The 24,925-nt window shown below is 39.1% G+C and overlaps 1 protein-coding gene and 1 pseudogene across 1 annotated transcript; both read right to left on the minus strand.

The window, feature by feature from the left end:
• Positions 1–347: 347 nt before the first annotated feature.
• Positions 348–1,314, minus strand: LOC124975398 (olfactory receptor 7G2-like; annotated as a pseudogene).
• A 13,071-nt stretch (positions 1,315–14,385) lies between these two features.
• On the minus strand, positions 14,386–15,321 carry LOC124975399 (putative gustatory receptor clone PTE03). The gene has a single exon (XM_047538142.1). The coding sequence runs from the start codon at positions 15,319–15,321 to the stop codon at positions 14,386–14,388; it is 936 nt and encodes a 311-aa protein (XP_047394098.1).
• Between the last annotated feature and the right edge of the window lie 9,604 nt (positions 15,322–24,925).

Raw genomic sequence — 24,925 nt, forward strand, 5'->3', positions numbered from 1 at the left:
CCACCCTTATCCTGCCATCCTTCACTAACTTGCTTTCTTCTGGGATTTCAGCACAAGGAAAATTCTAAGACTAGAATCCTTGCTTCAGAGGCTGTCTCTGTGGAACCAGAGCAACAAAATTATGTTTGGGATGAGAAATAATGTGTCAAACATCACTAAAAGCAGTGATGTAAAAACATCACTAAAAACATACATACTGTTTTTAGTAAAAACATACTAAAAGCAGTGACAGGTTTCAAGACAAACTAAAATCCACCTGGCCATTATGGTATTTGATTAATTTAGAAGAGTATGACAGATGAGCCAGGAATTATGGTTCATCACAAATGTTGTCACTGTTAATTATTCTAGACACCCAGTTCAAAAAAGGGCAAATGACATAGAACAGCTATCCAACTGATGAGTTTCTTCAAGGCTTCCTTCATGTCCTTGTTCCTCAAACCATAGATAAATGGGTTCATCAATTGAGGGGCCACTGTGTACATCACTGAAGCCGCTGCAGTATTCCTGGGAGAGTCAGAAACCGCAGAGCTAATGTACACCCCAAACGCTGTCCCATAGAATAAGGAGACAACAGACAGGTGAGACCCACAGGTGGAAAAGGCTTTATGCTTTGCTCCTGATTTAGGGCATTCTCAAGAAAGAGGACACAATGTGAATATAAGAGAAAATGATTCCAGAGAAGAGAACACCACCAAATATGCAAGCCACTATATATATCAGGATGTTATCAATGAAGTTATCAGAACAAGACAGCTTGATAATCTGAGCAAGTTCACAGAAGAAGTGGGGGATCTCCAGGTTTGTGCAGAAAGACAGCCGCAGCACCATCAGACTGTGCAGCAGGCCATCCATGAAGCTAATCAACAAGGAAAACAAGGTCAGCAGTCCACACAGGCAGGGGTTCATGATGGCTGTGTAACTGAGTATATGGCAGATGGCGACATAGCGGTCATAGGCCATTACTGCAAGCAGACAATTTTCCAAGCCACCAAAAACCAAGACAAAGAAGACCTGGGTGAGGCAGCCTGTGTAGGTGATGCTCTGACTCTGTGTTAGGATGTTCACCAGCATCTTTGGGATCCTGCTTGAACTTAAACAGATATCAGTGAAGGAAAGATTGGAAAGAAAGAAATACATGGGTGTGTGCAGGTGGGAGTCAGAGCTGACAGACAGGATGATGAGCAGGTTCCCCAGGATGGTGACCAGTTACATGAACAGGAACAGGTTGAAAATGAGGGGCTGCAGTGCTGGGTCCTCTGTCAGTCCCAGGAGGAGGAATTCTGAAACAGTTGTTTGATTTCCAGTTTCCATGTTGGTGATGAATCTAAAGGGAAAGAATGAGTGAAAAGATAAAGAAATATATGGACCATCAGTAGCAGTGTATCGTGGAAATGTGTAAGAAAATTTCTCCTTTAACACCTTGTTATTGTTGCTTCTGCAGGATGCAATTTTCATAAAACAACTGTACTCACTTCCAGAGAATTAATTGGAGGCAGTGTGTCTTATGCTCCCTTTTTGGCTAGAATAAGAGTGAGGTTGCGCATTCGATCTGTGTACTGAAGATGGACGAGGTGTCCTCCAGAAGCAGAGACACACTCAGTGATTGACTGGGATCTTGATCTGAAGGATTGTCTCTGGGAGGAGGCTCTGAAGCTGCTTCCTGACAGGGGCAGGGCTGTTGAGTGACATCACATACCAGCTCCTATTGTCTCTCTATCCCTGGGGGCTCTAAATGCAAGGTCCTCATTAAACTAACTATTTTACTGTCTTTCTAATCCCAGGAGTGCATGTCCTAAAGGACCAAGACTTTGGAGGTGAGGATTTCAGGACAACAGATTTCCTGACCCCAAGGCCAGGTGTTCCCTTGTTTCTGTTCATCTCCATTTGTAGACCTTGCACATGTAACACACACCAAACTATGATAAAGTCCAGTGTTCCTTTAAGTTACAAACTAAGGAACATCTATTAAATTATCTATTAAACTTTATCTCAAAGTCTGTTTCCTATTTTAAGTGTGAGAATATCTCATGTATGTGTGTGTAAATAGTGTCATTTTAAATGTTATCTAGATCTTACAAAATGCAGACGACATTTAGGCATGTCTTTTCTTAACTCTAATTGTATTAATTAAACCTTATTTTTTCTTTTCATATTTAGCACAGATGATTATAATCTGCGTTCAATGATCATGGCTAATGACCAAAAATACAGATAGGACCATGACTCTTTGTTCAGAATTTGAAAATATGTTCTTCAATACTGTCACAATAGTTTTACTAGTTTTCTTCCCTAAAGGAGACTGTAAGTTGACATTATCTTTCTTCATGCTTAATGAAGAGATATGTTAATTATTTACAAAATCATCAAAAGAAATAACTATGCAAATGTGTCCATGAACTCAGCACATCGGTTTAGATTTTTGACATCATTCAAGGAGTTAAATTGGTGTTCATGTTAGTGTTCGCCTTATAGATTTTTAAACTTAAGGGCTTCAGTTTGTTCATGTATTATCAGCACATTTTACATCATGTTAACTTTTTACACATAAATCTATAATTCCAAATAGATTGGATGTTTCTTGACAAGATGGCATGCATATACATGTGTGCGTGTGTGTATGTGTGTATATATACATGTGGGTATATATACACACCCAGGGGCACTCAGTCACTGAGTCACATTCCCCTCTTATTTTGAGATAGGGTCTCACTAAGTTGCTTAGTGTCTCAGTAAATTTCTGAGGCTGGCCTTGAATTTGTGATGCTCCTACCTCAGCCTTCTGAGTTTCTGGGATTACAGTTATAAAGGTGTGTGCCACTGTGTCTGGTGCATTGTGATATCTTTCTTCACCATTTTAGCCCCATCAATGTATAACGCACATGAGTCATAGTTAAAATTAACAAAGACATCATTGGGATTACAAAACGGTCATTTTTTCTGTGCAGCACAGAAAGAGAACAGCAAATATAAAAAGAGAATAATGTTTTTCAGGTACCAGTAAAAAACATGACAAAATTTGACAAACAGGTAGAAGCCAACTGCTCCATGGATTTATCCCCATAAGCAAGAAGTATTTCCTCTTTCTAGATATTGCAAACGTGGTTTTCTAGAGGACCAGTTGCTAAGGGCAGAGATAGAGATTTTTGCTCAAGGTGTATGGGTGAGTTCAAGAATCAAGCATTACCAGACCCATGACTGTGGGCCTATAACCTTATAATTGCAGAAAAATCTCCAAGGAAGAACAGAATCAAACACAGTAATGACTTGTGGAAGGGTTTTTGATGTGATGTTCTTCATATCTTAAAACATCCAAATTCATTAAACAGAATTCTGGAGTATAGACCTGACTGATGATGGGTGAGGCAACTGTGACCCCACCAGATAAAAAATCTGTTTGCATTTGTATTGATTGATTGACACATTATAGTTATACATAATATTTGAGTTCATTTTGGTGTAATTATATAAGCATGGACTATAATTTGCTCCATTTCAGTCCTCAGTACTTTCTCTCCCCCCCACCTTCTATTCTCTCTTCCCCTTCCTCTACTCTACTGGTTTTCCTTCTACTCATTTACAGTTTGACAAATTTCTGCTTCATAGATACACTTAAAGGTGAAATTTACTGTGGGTATATTCATTTACTTACATAGCATAACTTCATCAATTTAACTCCACAGTTCTTCACTTTCCCCATCCCTCCTTCCTCCTCCTCAATCCCCTTCCTCCTCCTCAATCCTCTTCCTCTACTCCACTGATCTCTCTTCTGTTTTCATGGATTTCCTCCTCTTTCCCCCTTTCTTTACTCTAGCAACAGCATATGAGAGAAAACATTCTTGTCTCTCTGAGTCTGACTTATTTCACTCAGCACGATGCTGTCCAGTTCCATCCATTTACCAGCAAGTGACAGAATTTTATTTTTCTTTATGGCTAAGTAAGACTCCATTGTGTGTATGTATCATGTTTTCTTACTGCCATCATTGATTGAGGGACACCTAGGCTGTTATCATAAACTGGCTATTGGGAATTGAGTTGCTATAAACATTGGTATGCATATATCACTGTAGTATGCTAATTTTAGTTCTTTTGGATAAGTACCATGGAGTGGGATAGCTGGGTCATGTGGTGATTCCTTTTCTAGTCTTTTGAGGAATCTCCATACCACATTTCAGAGTGGTTGTAGTAATTCTTAGTCCCCCCAACAACATATAAGTGAAACTTTCCCCCATTTCCTTACCAACATTTGTTATTATTTGTATTTTGATAATTATCCTAACTGGAGTGAGATGAAATCTTAGTATAGTTTGGATTTGCATCTTTCTGATTGCTAAGAGAGATGAACATTTTTTCATATATTTGTTGAGCATTTGCATTTCTTCTTTTGAGAAATGTCTCTGCTCATGTCCATCAAAAGCACCACTGAATGGACACCCTTCCTATGTACTAGCTTCTGCTACTCTTTCAGTACATGCCTTTAGAGTCACAACCATATTCATAAATTAAATCAAGAAATCTGACATCACAGTTCAACTTGAAATAAGATATGTATGAATATATCAACATTTAAATACAAGTGATGAAGTAAAGTGTACCATAATAATGCAACTCTACAGGGTGCATTCCATTTATTTCTCTGTAAAATTTGAATTTGGCTTTGAATATTATAAACACAATGTTTCTAATAGAGTCTCTGTTATCAAAATGCACTAAACATTTAACAAATATCTCACTTCCCTTTTAGAATTTCACTACGAAGTTTTCCAGATTTCATAGTATTGGTTCATGTGTGTGTGTTATCAACATCGTTACAGAAAATTCCAAACTAATAGAAAAAACAGTTAATTTGTGGTATAAAGCAACTTTGTGATTGTATGTAAAAAACCTGAGGGCATATTTGTTAACCCAGCAAACTAGTTTTGATTGATTGATATGTTGATATCTTTAAGACAGGAGATATTGTTGCAAGAACATATACAGTAATCTTATTTGTTGAAAAGAGGTTCCATCAACCCATAAATGAAAGACTTCTTTACTGCTGAATTGGCATTACAGTGAATGGATGAACTGTTTCATAAAACTTGCTAAAATGAAAATGAATTTGAATACCTTTCTCTTATCAAAACCAGAAATATATTTCAGATGGATTCAGTTTCAAATTCAAAAGGAAAGACTATAAATTATTTTTTTCAATGTCAAGGCTTATCAAGTATAGATGCAGAGGGAAAATACAGACAAATTAAATCATGCTAAAACTAAGCACTTTTGGATATCCATGATACAGTAAAAAGCAGATGACAAAGGAGGCACTCTCTTAAAGAACAATTATTTAATGCTAGTTAATCAGTTTTCTTATTTATTCAATTTATTTATTAAATTTATATTTATTTATTAAGATTTAATATTACAAACAAGAATTGCTATTCCAAATGCACAAAACCTTATAAATTAGGAAAAGAAAATTTAAGACAATGGAAATATCATAAACATTTATTTAGCAAGATAGGAAACTAAATGGCTCATAATATGTAACAAGACTCTGTTTCATAATAAGAAGATAAATTAATTAATATTTTACACCCATTAGTTTGTCAAGGTAAATAAGGTATTCTGCAAGTGAAGTGAAACACAAGAAATATCTAATTAGAAGTTAAATTCACTAAAGCATTTAGAAATACTCTTTGTCAACCCCAAGAACTATATACAATAGTCGTAAATGTACCCTGTATGTCAAAACGTATTTTATTTCCTTTGGAAGACATGGAGGAAAATATTGACACAATAGAAGAAAAATAGATACCCAAATTACATCCACATCCAAAAAATGCCCCTTATCTTCAATGTTCAATACACAACTCAGACACTTAACACCGAAAATAGATAAATAATTGCTAAATAAATAGATAACAGTGGATTTGATGTAAGTACAATGACCAGAAGAACATGACATGTGATTAACCCATTGATTAGCAAGGGTGGGCATTGGCACATGATTTCTATTCTCTAAACATACTGTCTCTGCTTGTGTTACACAGAGACAGAGCCTAAAGCAGAGTTTCTACTTTTAGCAATTTTTTGATGGTGTACCCACAGAAAAGGCAAGGTCAAAAAGAAACAAATTTACGTAGTGACATGTACAGGAATACCTGCAAGGGTGATAAAAATGCACTAGAGTGGAAGTCACAATTTTGAAGGTTAAATAGTGATCAAACACTGGAGATCAGTACTGACTGGATCAATAGTTTCCATCTCTGTGGATACCATACCTCCCACTTTTCTCTGTGTCTTCTCCACTTCTATCTTATAAAGAAATGTCACTGGGCTCAGGGCCACTGACCCAGGTAAACCAGGATAAGTTTCTCTTCTGCAAATCCTCTTTCCCCCATTATCATATAAGTCACATTCCCTCATTTATCACAATGAGCACAGCTAGTGGTACAGGATCTGGGTGTGCATAGAGGGCTCCCATTCAGTCCTCTACAGAGCTGCAGTCTGGTAGATCCACAGAAAAAGGACCACGGGGAGGACCACCAGTGTTCTACCTCTGGCATCATGTCCAAATATGACATCTGGTTTTGCTTCTAACACCTGGGTCCCTGAGGGAGAACCAGCCCTGTGATGAGCTCCCCTCCGGGAGTACTGAGGGAAGCCCTGCTCTCTGTCCCTGTAGAATCTCTGCTCAGAGGTCCTTGGTGTGAAAGGTAACTCTCTGGCATTTCAGTTTATTGACACTGGATTTCTTGTTCTAGTAGGACTGAAGTCATCTTCCTTGTGAGTTTCAAATATCTTGTAATCATTTCAAAACATGGATATGATAAAACAATTTTAATTATAGAAATTGAAATTGAATATGGTAGATGCTGTTACTACCTGAGAAAGATATTTGCTGCCAGCAATTTGTCTCAGTAATTGCTTTGTGTAATTATTTTACCTCACATTAGGACTAAGTCTAAGGAGAAAATTCACTTGAACCACTAATTAAGTGACCAGCTGTAAACTATTACCTAGGTATGGCCACCATTGGGTTTATAGTCCTTGGCCTGTTCACTATGTCTAACTTGCCTCTTTTGAGGAAGCACCAGATGTTTTTTTTCTACAACTCTGAACTCTGATGTAGGCTCTTCTTCCAAATAACCTGAATAAATAAATGGTATTAAAAGAACTAAAATCATGCATCTAACATTACAGAATTAGACATAAAGCAAAGAGGTTATCATCCAAGTCACAAAATAGTCATGTTATCTCATTATTTTAGTGGTGGACCTCTAAAAGAATGTAAGTGACAGGAAAATCAGAATTCTGGACCACAAGTAATCCTGTTGCTTTTTGATTTACCCAAGAAACCCAACTACAATGCAAATGACTAATTAAAGATGATCTATTATCCTGCCAGTGAGCTACCTCAAGGTCCCCTTCATGTCCCTGTTCCTCAGGCTGTAGACAAAAGTGTTCAGCCCTTGAGGGAACACAGTGTACATCACTGAAGCCACTGCAGTCTTTCTGAGAGATTCAGTAAATACAGAGGTAATGTACACCCCAAAAGCTGTCCCATAGAACAAGAGGACAACAGACAGGTGAGACCCACAGGAGGCAAAATCTTTATGCTTCCCTCCTGATGAGGGCATTCTCAAGACAGAGGACACAATGTGAATGTAAGAGAAAATGATTCCAGAGCAGGGAACACCACCAAATATGCAAGCCACTATATATATCAGAATGTTATAAATGAAGTTATCAGAAAAAGACAGCTTGATAATCTGAGCAAGTTCTCAGAAAAAGTGGGGGATCTCCAGGTCTGTGCAGAAGGACAGCCACAGCACCATCAGACTATGAAGCAGGGCATCCACAAAGCTAATCAATAAGGAAAACAAGGGCAGCAGTCCAAACAGGCAGGGGTTCATGATGGCTGTGTACCTGAGAGGATGGCAGATGGCCACATAGCGGTCATAGGCCATCACTGCAAGCAGACAGTTTTCTAACACAGTAAAAACCAAGATAAAACAGAACTGGGAGATGCAGTCTTTATAAGTGATGCTCTGATTCTGTGTTAGGATGTTCACCAGCATCTTTGGAATCATGCTTGTGCTTAAACAGATGTCATTAAAGGAAAGATTAGAGAGAAAGAAGTACATGGGAGTGTGGATGTGGGAGTCGGAGCTGAAAGCCAGAATGATGAGCAGGTCCCCCAGGATGGTGACCAAGTACATGGACAGGAAAAGGCTGAAGACTAGGGACTCTAGTGCTGGGTCATCTGGCAGTCCCAGGAGAACAAATTCTGAAACAGCTGTGTGGTTACTAGTTTCTAAATTGTTGATAAACCTTATGAAATTGGTGTGGTAAAAGGTAAAAATTAATGGACCAGCAAGAGCAGTATCACCTGAGAACATGTTAGGACCATGCTGGTAGACCTCCAGAACTATTTCTTTGTAAATTTCTATTAAGCATCCCAGTTCGAGGTAATTGGTTATGATAGTCCTAGCAACTCATATACTCACCAAACCTTGCTCAACACCCGCACAAAAATACAAATATATTTCAGAATATTTTAATGTCATTATGTTTAAAAAGCAGCAGATTTCTGGTGTGGGGCAACAGTGAAATCTCCTTGTGGAGAATATGAGACTGGAAGACCGAAGCCTGAGGGTTATCAGTTCAAGCATGTGGGGGAATTTGTCAAGTAGATGAGAGTTGACAGGAGCCACCTGGGGAGACTGGTTTCTCATCACTCTTGGTGTCCTGTCCTCACTGCTTCCCCAGGATGATATTCTCATAAAACATGGGCTCACCTTACCAAAGCATTGATGAAAGCTCTGTGCCCCCTGCTTGGATTTAAGAGGAATGGTGTTGAACATCTGCCTAATGTTTTTTGTAGTACTTGGGATGGAACCCAGGGACTCACATGGGCTAGGTAAGTGCTGTACCATGGAGGCACATCCATAGCCCATCTTACCTGAATGCTGAAGATATAATATCCATCCTCAGGAAATGCAGACTGATTAAATGAATGGATGAGATCCTGGTCAGGAAGGATCATCTCTGGGAGGAGGCTCAGGTGGTGCTTCTTGGTTGGGGAAGGACTTTTGAGGGAGGTGGTAACAGGTGACTCCTACAGTCTCATGTCGCTGGGGCTCAATATCCAAGGCTCCTCATTAGCTGTTATCTCACTATTCTTCTAATCTCAGGAGTGCATGTCCTTAAAGACCAAGACTTTGAAGGTTCGAAGTTTGGGATGGCTGATTCCTGACCGCACAGGCCAGGTGTTCACCATTCATTTCCCTCCATTGTTTCTTCTCATCTCCATTTCTGAGTCCTTAAACATGTACCACAGAGCACTTCACATAAATTCCAGTGTTGCTTTTAACTTAGAAACTATGTCATCTCTACTTATTTCATGAAATCTGGAAGCCTGTTTCCTGTTTTAGGCATGATAATATGTCTGATATATGTGGGTCTAAATATTGTCATTCTAACGGTTATCTAAATAGTATAAAATACAAACACTTAGGGATGACTTTTCTTTGCTACCTTTGATGTTAATATTGTGCTTTTTTATTGAATGTAGAGGATTATAGTCTATTTTCTAGGATCACTGCTGATGGTCAAAATTATAGATAGAATCATGACTCTTAATTTAGAATTTGATGAACACATTCTTCAATTTTATCACAATAGTTTCAGTAGTTTTCTTCACATACAGAAAGGGTAGTTGAATTTATGGTTCTTCATTTTTATGTGAAATTATAATTCAAGTTACAAAACCACCAAAAGCAGTGTGTCCATATATTTAGCACATTGTGTTGGATATCACCCATCTCTTAATGGAGTTGGTGTTTTGTGGTGTTGTTTATTTGAAAACCTTCCGTATTTAGTGATTTCTCTATCATCATATGTTTATCAAGTTATTTACATTTAAACTCTTTCCATGTGAAATTATATTTCCTTGAATATATTATTTGCAATTTGTGAAGAGATGGATTGTGGTGCTTTTCTTCAACATCTCAACCCTATTATTTTAAAAAGGGGAAAGAGTAGAAAAATGTAATACATCTTCAATGGGGTTTTGTTTAATTTTTAAGAGAAACTCATATATTGGAGGCTACCAGAAATGACCTCATCAAGTCAGAAAAATATGATACAGAAGAGAGATGTGGGAATTTCTAGAACTACGTTCTAGAGTGAACGAGTTCAACACAAGTTAGAAGTGTTGAAATTAACTAGGCACGCACATTTCTCTCAATAAATCGCAGAAAGCAACTAATCTTGGAAACAAAAATAATTTAAAATGTATAAGTAATACAAGTTTCCATGGAACATCACCAGACTCACAAAATTTATACAGAAGTTCTTGCTAACATTCAGGAGAGTTGATTAATTGATTTTAACATTAAAGGGTGATTTCAGGAAATATAAGGAAGGAATATGCTCTATATCATCCACATCGTGTATGATGGATACAGAAAGGTTTAATACACAAAAGGAAAACCAAAATGTACTTAGACTGCAAAATTTCTGGCAGAATGACAGAAATAGGAGCCCAGAAAAGAATACAGATTGTAACTATTTTTTTTTCTCAAGGAATGCAAAGTTGGTTCTATCTCGACATAATCACATGATGTGCTCTTGACTACACCAGGTCTTTTCTAAAATGTCTTCTTCTCAGTGAAGCATCTCATTACCATCCTGTTCCAAATTGAAATACTTTAGCCTCTTCTTATTTCCTGACATAATCCACAGCATTTCTCAGCACTTAAAAGAACATGATTTTCTTATTACAACCAGTAGAGCTACCAAGAATAAGACAGAATCATAGGTTGATACCGACGGGTTATTAGAACATGCACCTGGAATGAGACCCTGGGGAAGAGAAGAGCTGGAGAAGAGATTAGGCTGAGGGATAATTTGTGATAGAACCACCAGTATCCTCTGACCTGACTGGGGATTATGGAGATGAGATGCACCTTCACCTTCTGGTATGTCCCCAAGAAGAGCAAGTGAGTCAGGTTTTTAAACTGCAGAGTTTGGCCATGGATGTAATTTGGGAAGGGGAAGTAATCTTGGTTGCAGTCCATCTCTTCTTTATTTATTTATTTATGTATTTATTTATTTATTTATTCATTTATTTGTTTATTGGTGCCAGAAATTGAACCGAGGGACGCTTAACTCCTGAGCCACATTCGCAGCCCTATTTCATTTTTTAATTTTGGGACAGGGTCTTGCTAAATTGCTCAGGGTCTCGCTAAATTGCTCAAGGTCTCGCTAAATTGCCTGGTTGGCTTTGTACCCTCAATCCTTCTGCCTCAGCCTCCCAAGCTGCTGGGATTATAGACATCCACCACTAAACTCAGTTCAGTCAATCTGTGCTACCGAGGAATTCCCAGAAGGGATCCAAGAGTGAAGGCTGACTGCCAGCAGCCCTCAGCTGCTGTGGTGATAAGTCCAGCTCTCCTGACAAGAGAGAGACCTCCCATGCCTGTCATGCTTGTTTTCCTTGTGCATTGTCTATTTTTCTCCTCTCGTGGATGCCTCAGGATATCATGAATGAGGGCACTTGACAGATGGGCTTGATGATCGAAGTGAGTATTTAAAAGTGAGGATCTCCAGGTCTGTGCAGAAGGGAAGTCATGGCACCATCTGACACATCAGGCCATCTAATGTTGTTGAACAGAGAGGACTGAATCGGCAGGACTCAGAGGAGCATAGGTTCATGGTAACCATTTATTCCAAGGAGTTACTGACAGTCATGAAACAATTACAAGACATTACTGCAAGGGAAATTTTCTAAGAAAGTTTAAACCAAGACAAAGCATGGCTGGGAGAGAAATTGTGCTTAAATGATGCTCAGGTCCTGTGCTATGATGTTCCCAGGATCTTTGGTACTGTGCTTGTGCTTAAATAGATGTCAGTCAAGGATGGGAGGGAGAGGATGAAGCACAGCTGGGTGTGATGAAGGGCGTCTCCCTGTACATTATTAAATAAATTTTCACTTCATTCTGTGAGTTACTGTTTAATAGTTTTCATAAATACCTTTCATCACAGTCTGACTTAGCATGAGATACTCCTCAAATATATTATAAGAAAGCAATGTATGTATTCTTGTTTTATTTTATTTTGGACCCCTAACCCAGGTTTCCTGGAATCTATACAAAGTTTGCCTGTGTACAAGAGTTTCTCTGTCCTATGAACTGTGCAAAACCCTGTCTACCTGCTCATTAAAAAGAATTTCTTCCTGGTGTATTATGAAAGTCTTTCTTTTGTAAGTTTTATTTTATTTTTAGGGGCACAATTGTACATTTTTGTCGGGTGCATTTTGATAGTTCATCACCTGTATACACTGTATAGTGACCGAATGATTCAGAGATGGAATCTAAAATGTTGATCTCAGAAGTAGAGAGTAGAATAGTTGTTACCAGCATCTAGGAATGGCAGGGAGGAGGGAGATGTGAGGAAGTTTCAGTGAACAGGTGCCAGGTTTCAGGTGGAGGGGAGGAGTAAGTTCTGGTGCTCTATTGCACAGTATGGTGAATGGTCAGTAATACTACATGCTATATTTCACAGTGGGATATTTGAAAGCAGAGGGCATGTATTACCATATTTATAATTGTGTTTAAATTCATCTCGTAGTTATTCATTTTTGGAGATCAAAATGGATGTTTAGACACTATTCATTGTGAAGTTTGAATTTGAAAATGCAGCATAACTTAAATCTGTTTTTCTGATTCAGGACTTTATTAACAAAGATGCTTAGGAAATAAATTATAAAATTTTAGAAGTAAGATTGGTTGTGTTTCAGGCCTGTGAAATACAAATTTTAATAAAAGGACTTTTATGTTTTTAAGTTGAATTTTAAAAAAATTTAAACAAAATATATTCCATGTAAACTTTCCTGATTGCATTTGTCTATGTGTAACTGCAGAGAAACCACAGATAAAGAGGGGCTACTGTACTTTCTTCAAATGTGAAATGGTGGATATGATTATTTACTTGACTATAATAATCATTTCACATGGTATACTTTAAATGAATACAATAAAATTAAATGAAAGTGCTACTTAAATCCCTAAAAGATAATTAAATTTTAATATCATCATGTATCTTGCAAAGATATACAGTATGGAAAAATCAACTCCTGACACAATATCATCAGTAAATCTCAAATACCTCAGGGCAAGTAAAAGAAGGCACAGTTCAACAATATGTATCCCATTTTTTTACAATAAAAGTTAATTAAAAAAAAAGAAGACATGGTTAATATTATGCAATTCAACTTTTGGAACTGAGGATTGAATCCAGAGTTGCTCTTCCATTGAGGTACACCCCCAGTCCTTTTATATTTTTATTTTGGGACAAGGTCTCACCAAGTGGCCCCAGTTGGCCTTGAACATTTGCAAAGCTCCTGCCCCAGCCTCCTCAGTTGCTGGTATTACAGCTGTGTGCCACTGTACCTGGCACAATTAAACTTTAACAAGGTAAAATTATGTGTCATATATTAAGCCAAATGGAGAAATGCTGGAAACAGGACAAAATTACTAACACACAATTCTGGACCCTGGGAGAGGTGTCGTGTCAGAATATGTACCTGCAGGCAGCCCAGAGATCGAGTTAACTCCCAGGGAAACAGCTGAAGCTGATTCCAGGGAGCTGTGCCTAGAGGTCCTCAATTAACTCTAATTTATTCAAGATGATCATCTTGTTGGAGCAAAGTTGAGTGGCATTTTTTTCTTATTTGAGATAGAGCCATTATTATGGAGAGAAATCAAAAATTTCATAGCCATGTCAAATCTGTGAGTGGACGACTCAGCCCGATTTCATAGATGAGAAGCCAAGGGCAGTGGGTGGTCTGGGTGCTGTGCAGGCAGAATATTTATCAGCCTCTGGGCTGTGTGCTCAGAAAGGGTTAAAGTACTGCAATGCATAACTGCAGTGTTCTGTGGAGGATTATTTCAGTTCAATAGTATCCTGTCCAGATAATCAGCCATCACAGCCCTGATGATAAAGCTCAGAATGTAATAAGGCTATTAAACTGGGAATAACTTCAGGAAGTAACACTCTACCTGGATGGAGGTGAAATTTAGTCCTTCAGCTACGCCTGGAACTTTCTATCACTCCTTTGCTCTATATGACCTGCTGTCACTAAGTTTCACCTGAGAAATAACCCCAAGTCAATAGAGGAAAATCCTTTGCTTATGTTCTGCTACAATGAAAGTTGACCAACAGATCAAGCTTAGAATGGTCACAGGTGTTCTCAGGAGACAAAGTCATCTTTCAAGTCAAAGTTGAAACACTGGTAGCATAAGGGAGTCTAATCATGGTAGCATAGGAACATGATGGTGGAAGAACTCACCATGTGGCTTACTCGGTGTTCTTTCACATTGACTCATTCTGCAATCACAAGAAAGGAGAGGTTCTAATGAGTTTCCTCAAGGCCTCCTTCATGTCCCTGTTCCTCAGGCTGTAGATAAAGGGGTTCAGCATTTGAGGGACCATCGTGTACATCAATGAAGCTATCGCAGTCTTTCTGGTTGAATCAGTAAATGCAGAGCTAATGTACACCCCAAAAGCTGTCCCAAAGAACAAGGAAATGACAGACAGGTGAGACCCACAGGTGGAAAAGGCTTTATGATTTCCCCCAGAGGATGAAATTCTCAGAATGGAGGAGATTATTTTAATGTAAGAGTAAATAATTCCAAGGAGAGGAACACCACCCAGCATGCTAGTCACTACATATACCAGGATGTTATTAAGGAGGGTGTCAGAACAGGCCAGTTTGACGACCTGATCAAGCTCACAGAAGAAGTGGGGGACCTCCAGTTCTGTGCAGAAGGACAGCCCCAGAACCATCAGACTGTGCAGCGGGCCATCTACAATGCTGATGTTCAAGGACAACAGGATCATTATGATGCACAGGCGGGTGTTCATGATGACTGAGTACCTGAGGGGATGACAGATGGCCACATAACGGTCATAAGCCATTGCTGCAAGGAGAAAGTTTTCCACTCCAGCGAAAACCAGAACAAAGCAGACCTGGGTGAGGCAGCCTGCGTAACTGATGGTCTTGCTCTGTCTCTGGATGTTCACCAGCATCCTGGGGACTGTGCTGGTGCTGAAGCAGATGTCAGTGAAGGACAGGTTGGAGAGGAAGAAGTACATGGGGATGTGGAGGTGGGAGTTGGAGCAGATAGCCAGGATGATGAGCAAGTTCCCAAGCACTGTGACCAGGTACATGGACAGGAACAGTCCAAAGAGGATGGGCTGCATTTCAGGATCATCTGAGAGACCCAGGAGGAGGAATTCTACTGCACCAGTTTGGTTTTTTGATTTCATGTTGCTGAGGAGAAAAGAAAAGATGATGGGACAGAGTAGGTGTGCCAGGGTCTGTTATTTTGAAAAGCTTTCACATAAACTTTGTGAAGAGAGTATTGCTAGTCTCTCTCTCTCTCTCTCTCTCTCTCTCTCTCTCTCTCTCTCTCTCTCTGTTTTTCTCTCTTTCTCACTTCCTCTCTTTCTCTTTAAATGTTTTTCTTTCTTTCCTACTCTCTACTACCCTACTTGATTGCCTGGAATTTTTATTGGAATGCCCACTCCTTTCCACATTGTACTAATGACTAGAAATAAAATACAAAGTGATATATTAGTCTTAACCCTGAACATTTCCTAAGCCTAAAACCATCAGGAAAATCAAAACCAAACTACATTAACTTTTAGTTAACAAAAACAGTGTTAGTCAGGATTTAAGGTAGATGCACCCAAGTTAGACTCTGGCTTCAGTGCTTGGTTCACAACCAGTGAAACACTTTCCATTGTGTGAGAAGACTCAGTCTCTGCATCTGTATAACCAGAGCCATTAAGAGACTCCATGGGAATGTTATGAGGGTGCACAATGAGGAAACCTTTGGGGAAGGGCATGATATGAGACATTCTTTTTTTTTCCCCTGTTGATAAGTTATGTTTATTTCTTTTGAAAATTTGTTTAATTAGTTATCCATGAAACTTAATATTGTTACTGTTACTTGCTTCTGCTGTGGACATGACCAGAGTGCCTGTACCCATCATAGTAGATGAGGAGTGATGGATGGGACAAATGAATAAGATGAAAGACGGAGCATCTTTAGTTGATAACTGCCAATTTCAGGGAAGAATCAGTGTATTAAATCTCCCACTACCCCAAGAATCTCACACATATGCAGAAGCAGGACAAGCAAATGATTCAATGAATATCTATTATATTTAATGTTTTATCACTATTCTCCTGTGCATATAACAATATATCTAGAAATAAAATAAATAAAAGCTGGATGTAGCAACACAAATAGAAAATGTATAAGCAATAAAATTTTCTTAAAAGACACAAGCAGCATAACAAAATTTAAGTAAGTTTAAAAATAGCATTGACAATCACATTATAATTTTTTGTAAAATATATGAGCTATTCAAAACATATAACAATAAACAGCCAAGTATCCACCACTAACCATCAAATTAAAATATAATGCCATTTTGCATTAAAATATAATTTATTTTTGTTTCTTCAATCACAGGAAGACTGTGTGTATTATGGTCCCAAGGAACTGTGCTGTGCTGCAGTTGACCCCTTGTCACCCAGGCCTCCAATGCTCTGAGTGATTGCATCTGCAAATTGCAGAAGACATGTTTGGGTAACCCTCAGATGTGGCTGGTGTTGAGCCAAGAGGTGGCACATAGTTAGTGTTAACACGGTGTGATCTTTTGCCTGATTAGTTAATATCTCCTTTGTGCTAGTGGTCAACAGATATTCCTCATTCTTTCTTGATTGGTACTGAGGGGTGTGCTTCAATTGTACTAATCCTAAGCTGATTGACTGCCTTAGGTATATAAGACACACACCTATAGGAAGCACCACGGATAAGCAGCTAGCAGAGAGAAGAAGTGGCTAGCAGAGAGAAGAAGCAGAAAGCAGTAAGCAGCAGGCAGCGGCAGAAGGCAGATTGTAGAGTGGAGTACTGAGAACACACCTCTAGGTCATAGATCACAGATCGCAGTACGTGGCACCCACCACTAAGAAGCACCTCAGATCGATAGCACCTAGTTCACAGGATGCACAACCTACGTCTAAGAAGAAGCAGCAGAACTCTAAGAAGAAATAGATCTCTGATAAGTGTAGAAACCTGTCTTTCTCTAGAAACTTCCTCTATAAGCAAAGTCTATCTTTCTCTCAAAGCTTCTCTTTCTCTGAAATCAAGCAAGCATCTTTTTCCTCAATAAGGTAGGAAATAAGCAAGGAAGCAAGGAAACAGCATAGAAATAGAAGTAGTTTATTTCCAGTCCACCTCCGATAAATACCTGTGTTATTGTTGCTGCAAGCAGTAACAAATATCCGCAGGATTGTTGCCACAGGCAGTGACAGCAAATCACATTGCCATCCTGTATCTTAAACTTTGCGTGCTGAGCCTGGCATTGTTCTAATTGTTCAATAATATTTTAACCAGCTCTTAGTTTTCATATATTTTTCTCTGTTTCTCTAGCATAACTACCTTACTCCATTCCAATATTTTATTAATTCACTACTTATTTATGCTTTCTCTAACCAAGAGGCATTTCTGTTATGCATTCCCTATGCACACATACACTTATGTAAAGATTGTAATGCACGAATCAATTTAAACATATGAGGATGGTTTGAGGTTGTGTTTGCCTCTGAAAAAGGAAAAGAATGGAGAGGAATGTGAAGCATATGGTGTATCAATGAGCATAGTTTTGTTATTTTAGCAAACAATCTGGTTAAATCTGGCAGCATGTGTTCGTGCTTATTTTCTCTATCATTCTGTGCTGTTTGAATTTTAAAATTAAAATATATCGTAGAATGCTACAGACAATCATATATGCTAGATCAAAGTCTTGGGTCTCCCTTACTGTCCATCTGCTCTCCCCAAGAATACTGGAGGAAAGGAGACAGTGTCAGCAAAATTTACAGAGGAGCATGAAGAGTGAACACCTTGGTGAACAGCATGACGTCAATGTTTATTTCTTATGAACTTACAATAAAAGGTCTGTCAATTAAAATAAATAAATGAGACCTAGATGTAGCAAAACAATTATGTAACCTTAAAAAAATATCGCTTAGCAATACATCTACACCATGGTAAAATTTAACAATTATAATAATACAGATATTAAAAATTTAACTTCTTAAAAGCATTTCAAGTATTCAAAATGCAGTTCAAAAATAAGAATGAGCCTCAGCAACTCTAAAAAAATTAAATAAATAAATAAATAAATAAATAAATATAAACTGAACAAAGACCTGGATATTCACCACTCATTAAAGTAAATGTATTGCCATGTTATATATTGTTAAGAAATAAAATAACACATCTTATGTTTGCATATTCTTTATCATCTGAGGATCATGCGTTCCCTTCCTCAGGGGAACCACATTACTGAACTTGATCTTGATTATTCTCCTCATTATTTAAAAAAATTGAGTGAGTCTCTTTGTAAACAACGTATTTGTTTTTCTTTTTCTTTTTCCCTCTTAAAAAGTCACACATATCAGTTGTAAGTATTAGCAGGGATACATGATGTTTCTAGCCATGCATAGAGTATGCACACATCAAACACAAACACAACCACCCATTCCCCTCTCCTCCACATCCTTCCCAGTCCCTCTTATTCACTATTCTATGTTTTAGTTGATAGTTTTCATTTTCACATATGTCTTATTCTATATTTTAAAACCTTACATGGAACATGGCATTTGCCCCTGAGATGTTTATAAACAATATGTTTAATCACTTTTTAATCTTGGTACATTATCTCTGGTTAATTAGCTCTAATGATCTTACTTTTTTCTAACATCATGTTACATCACACACATACACATACATGAACACACACAGACACAGTACACATTGTACAATGCATATGTAAACCAACACATGTATACATAACTGTATATATTACACTTATACACACGTACATATGCATAGCCATGTGAAATGAAAGCATGCTCACAAGTAATAATATGCAATGTGTAAAATTGTTAAAAGATCATGTGAAGTCTCATTAAGACCATGCTGCCTCTGCAAGCAGAGAGAATGGAGAGGGAACTACAGGTCCATTAGAATTATGCGTGCTCTTTTGTTATTTAAAGTAAAGAGCTCTGATGTCACAGATTTAAATAATGTGTATTTCTTCTCAGTATTCTGAAGAAAATTGCAAATCAGCAAAAATGATGTAACTTGTGGAAAAGGTAGCTTTGTGATTGTAATAAACAGGGTTGGGAATTACTATGTGCACTTACTTTATTGATGAGGCTTCAATAATGAGGACAGAAGACATAAGTTACAGTGCAGAAGGACAGTCGTATCAGCAGCAGAGTGTGGAGGAGGGCGTCAGTAACACTAATGAGCAGGGAGACCAGAACCAGCAGGACACACAAGTGGTGGTTCATGATGACCCTGTACTGCAGAGGGTGCCAAATGGCCACATAATGGTCATAGGCCATAACTGCCAGGAGAAAATTTTCCATGAGTGCAAAATTATGACAAAAGAGACCTGGGTGAGGAAACCTGTGCAGGTGATAGTCTGATCCTCAGTTTGGATGTTCACCAGCATCTGAGGGATTGTGCATGTGGTATAAGCGATGTCGTTAAAGGACAGACAGCAGAGGAAGAAGTACATGGCAGTGTGGAGGTGGGGGACAGAGCTGACGGCCAGGATGATGAGCAGGTTCCCAAGCACTGTGACCAGGTACATGGACAGGAAGAGGCTGAAGATGAGGGGCTGCAGGGCTGGGTCCTCTGTCAGTCCCAGGAGAAGGAATTCTGAGATGCCTGTTTCATTGCTGAATTTCATGTTGTTGATGGTTCTGATGGAAAAGATGGGGAGACAAACCAAAGAATGAATGACAATAGAAACACAGATTCTTGGCCACCAGGCCAATATTGTTGCTGATACCTTCTGCTTACGAGGACCAGATATCTGTGCTTTCAACAGACCCTCTGAATGGCTTTCATGTGTGTTGGGTTTTCAGAGTAAGTTAACGAAAATAAGTCTTCATGGGCACATGGAGCTTAAGCCAATATCTAGCCTTTTCCTCTGCCACTTCCTCCCCTCTGACTCCTCATTCATCTCCCTTTACCCTCAGCTTTCTTTACTGCTGTCAATTCTTATGGAACACGACATGGTTTCCTGTCCTACCCTAAGTGCTGAGCAGGAAGCACAGTGTGAAGCAGGGCTTAGGAGGCAGTTAACCCAGGCCTTCAACTACAAGATGAGAATGAAGTTTAGAAATTGCTCTCGTAACTTAGGCTTCCTTGGACAGACTTGGGGAACTGAACTGCAGGTGTGTAGCTGACTATCATCCCCATTGACCCATGAAGACGCTGAGGTGGGGTGAGCATAGACCATAGATTCAGGATCCACAGTGGTTGCTGGTCAGAACTGGGTGGGCTCAGGTACTCTGACTGCCCTCTGGATTCATGGCCCATCTCTGTGAATGCCTTGGATGGTACAGAACTCGCATTCCTAAGGGATCTCTCAGAACTCATCGCTGTGAATTGCATTTCTAATATTTCCTCCAGACCAAGACTCTAGTCTACCCTTGCCTTGAAACTTTACCTGTATATGCCATGTGAGTGACATGTGCTTGTAATCCCTGCTGTTCAGGAGACCAAGGCAGTGGAATCATGAATTTGAGGCCAGCCTGGGTAACATTCCAAGACACTACCTCAAATAAAAAATATTTCTTCAATTATTATAAAGAGTATGTCCATCTCTACCCAGGCAATTCATTAGAGTGAGCTGATTACATCCATGCAGATGAAACTACACAAAGATTAGAATAGGTTGCCTCTATGCTTGAAGCTTAGGAGAGAGACTCCCTCATGGAAACATAGGTCCTCTCCCTTAACAATTACATCTGAAGGAAACTGAGCAACACAGTCAATGAGATTCTCTATCTCATGCTAAAGAAGTTCAACTATTGAGATGATAAATGGTGTATCGATTTTTTAAAAAGTGAGATAAATGAGAGAAAAATAGAAATATGTAACCATTTAAGAAAAGATATGAAAACAGAAAAAGAGATGCCTGGTATTCAGAAAGTAGGTAACTCTAAGCTATAAAGTAATTTTGAGTCCTATTAGGACTGTCCCTGTACATAAAATCCTTGACTACACAGGGAGACAGATGTTTCAGGGACAGCACTTATATTTGTTGCAATAGTGGATTCACAGAATCTGAATGTGACCCAAGCCCTAGAACAAAAGCCTCCCCACAGGCTAATGAACTGTGGTAACTGCAAGAAGGAAGTGATTATTAACTCGATGAGGGCTTTATTTTGTAGTGTATGGTATTTCCAGCCATCCTAGTGTACCCACAATATACATGCAAATTTTATTCAATCATACTCAATAACTTTGTAAAAGTATCTGTGGGAAAGTTTCATGATGAGAAATTATCAAATTAAAAGCACCCAGTACAGAAATTTACAAATAGACAGCCAGATACTGACATTTCCTATTTGTTTCCTTTGTCACTCTCAAGCACCATCATATGCAACTCTAGGCAGTTTTCAGAAAGATGCAATGTAATGGCAAATCAAAAAAAGAGAACCATAAGGGAGCATGCTACTATGATAAATGCAAACATTAGGGAGGATTAATGTACTGAAAACTCTCTGGCTGAGAGTGTCAACTAGATAAATAAGGAGGCATCACTGACACCAGGGTTCATTTAATTTGACATATGCTAAGACAGGAAATAAGATGAATTAAATAATAAATGAATTAGGTGAGCTTGAATTGCACTTCCAAAGCTTCAACCCAGGGACTTTTGTTGCCTAGTTGGCTTCATGAAGAATGTTGTTCCACATCTCACCTGGAGATTGAGGATGGAAGACTGTCCTCGGGAAATGCAGCAGACTTAGTGAGTCCTAGGATTCTGAGGAAGGCTCATCTCTGGAAGAGGGCCCAGATCTGCTTGCTCACTGGGGCAGGGCTGCTGAGTGAGGTGGTCCCAGGCTGACTTCTGGAGTCCCTGTGTCCCTGGGGCTCACTACCCAGAGCTCCTCTTTAGATCAGGTATTTTACTCACATTCTGATCCCAAGAGTGCACCTACTTGAAGACCAACTGCAGAAGTGAGGGATTCAGGGTGGCAGATTCCTGAACCCTGAGGCCATGTCTGCACCACTAAGTTCTCTGCATGTCTCTGCTCAGTTGCACTAAATGGACCCTGCTCGTGCAACACATGACAACTCTGTAAAAATTACCGGGATCCTTTTCATCTCCAAACAAAGGCCTGCCAATTTAACTAACTGCTTCAGGAAGTCGATTCTAGTTTTTGGGTAAACCTATGTCTCATATATGTGAGAGTACATCAAATAAATATATATTAGCTAAGATATTGTGTTAGTTGGATTTCTCTTGTTCTAACAAGTATGTTAGATGAAGCAACTTAAAAAGTGGAAAGGTTTGTTTTGGCTGAGGACATTGGATGTTTTCCTTCACTGTTTCTTCCTCTGTCACTCTGGACTGTAACAGAGCAGTACCTCAAGGAAGGAGCTTGTGGTAGAGGAGAAAGGAAGTAAAAAGAGAGAGTGGAGAGTCTGTGGTCCCTCCCTCCTTTATCTGCCTTGCACTGCAGCCCCTCTGACTGGTGCCATCCCCTCCTATCATGTTGCAGGCTGGCTACAAAGGTTTTAGTGCATGGGGCATGGCAGGACAGATATCCAAACTAGAGGGTTGTAAAATGTGAAAACTCGGTGGTCCAGGGAGAGAGATGCCCCCTACCACCCTTTCAGTGGTGGGATTGACTGCAGGACTGCACATGCTAGGCCAGCACCCTAACTGTGATTTATCACAGTCCCACAGGGGTTTTTGTACAAGGGAATTCTTCTACATTTAACCTTGGGATGTCAGAACTTGGAAGGTGCCATCTGCCATCACATGAGGTTACCTCTGAGCACCAGCACTATGATAGGAACCCTGAAGTGCCAGCAGGATTACATTACAAGTCCTCTGAAATTTCTACCAGAGAGCAGCCAGAAAGACCACTTGATCATCAAGGTCTTCAATTCCCCATCCACATAGGTGGTGTACAACTAGAGGCAAATTCAAAATAGGGGCCACATTCAGGAGTAGAGAATGGACTTCCTGAAATCTCAGGTGTTGACCATTATTTTGATAAGGCAGTCTTAACAACTGTAACTTTATGGTTAGATCACAGTCATTAATGTGCAACATTACACATGTTATTTCCGAAACAGAGGTATTAGAGGAAAGATGATGTATGCAGGAACTTGAAAAAATAAAAGAAACCAGCTGCAGATTGTGAGTGAGTCATAAGCAGCATCTTAGTGTAAGAGACACATAATGTCCCAGGCCCAGTATCCAGATTGCTTGGGTAGGTGCTGAAGGAGGAAGAGGAGGATGGGGAGGAGGAGGAGGAGGAGGAGGAGGAAAAGGAGGAGGAGGAAGAGGGAAAGGAGGAGGAGGAGGATGGGGAGGAGGAGGAGGAGGAGGATGGGGAGGAGCCCTGCTAGGAAAACAGGGGACACTGAGCTATATCACCTGGTTGCCTGGGTGAACCTCACATGGAGGGACTCCAGCATCCCATCAGCACAGCTAGCTCAGCAGGGACTCCTGTGCAGTGAGCTTCTTGTCCTCTTGATCAGGACCATTGACTGAGGAAATGGCTAGTCTGACCACTCCTCTCCTTTCCCAATCTGTCATTGGCTTTGCTCTCGCTGAGACACTCTGCGGGTGCCACCCTTCTCCCTTTTTCTTCACATACCTAACTTAACAGCCGGTCCCACAGGGACACATCCTTCCTCTCTGCTGCATTCACCATATCTCAGGCCAGGTAACTTTGAAGGCAATCTTATCCTAAGAAGCAATATCAGAAACAAACCATGTGAGAACAAAAGTAAGATAAATTTCATTTTATGAAAACTCTCTATTTCCTGTATAAAAAGGTGATAAAACAGAGAATACCACTCCCCTAAAAAAGAGATAATTCTAGGTATGATTCAGTGAAAGTAGATCATTTTTTTAAAAAGTTACGTGTTTCTAAAATTTCTGCACAACCAACATTGAAGAAGAATGTAATGTGCATATGGTTCATGAAAGGAGGACTTGCAGATTGTTAACACAAGCAAATAGATTTTAAGACTCAGTTTGTTTCATTAATGAAGACATACTATATTAGCTCAGGGAGAGATGCAAAAGCCTGCTGTTCAGAGGAGACAGTCCAGAAAACTGGTGGCACAATGAGGACTTAATTTATTCATGAATTGGAGGTAAAAAGAAATGTGGATTTCTGGATCATTCCAAATTCTAAGTAAATCCAGTAGGTTTGACGCCACTGAAATTAAAAGAAAAAAGCCTGCATTTATGACAAATCACTTTTGGTGTGTTTGACCTATTTTTTTTTTCATCAGCTTTATAGTGTTTAGTGCATGCCCAGGTGTTTAGGTTTAAGATTGCTTTTGTTATGGGTTTATATTTTTATAAGCTTAAATTGAAGTATGGCATATATACATAAAAAGCACCCAGATTGTCAATATTCACACACATTGATGAAATTTAACACAGCACATTATCTATATATTCACCAATTGGATGAAGAAATAGAATGCTACTCTACCCAGAATCTCTTACCACTTACAATTTATTTCCCCCTCCTGACAGAAACCATATGCTGACTCCTCTTAGATAGATAAGTTTTGCTTGCTGTTGGACTTTGTGTAAATTGAATCATATAGTATGTGAACTTTAGTGTGTGGCTTAACATGGATGAGCAGGCTTCTGATGTCAAAATGTTGTTTAATGATTTGGTCTTTATTAGAAGGGTTGAATTTCCAGATAAATAAATAGCTGTTATACATTGACAAAAAAAGAAATACCTCAATGGAAATATCTCAAACACTGATTTTCCAAAGAGAAGAAA

This window comes from Sciurus carolinensis, unplaced genomic scaffold (assembly GCF_902686445.1).
Source record: "Sciurus carolinensis unplaced genomic scaffold, mSciCar1.2, whole genome shotgun sequence".
In the NCBI taxonomy this organism is placed as follows: Eukaryota; Metazoa; Chordata; class Mammalia; order Rodentia; family Sciuridae; genus Sciurus; species Sciurus carolinensis.

Coding starts and splice junctions, on each gene's coding strand:
- LOC124975399 (XM_047538142.1), bottom strand. CDS start 15,321: ATGAAATCAAAAAACCAAACTGGTGCAGTAGAATTCCTCCTCCTGGGT.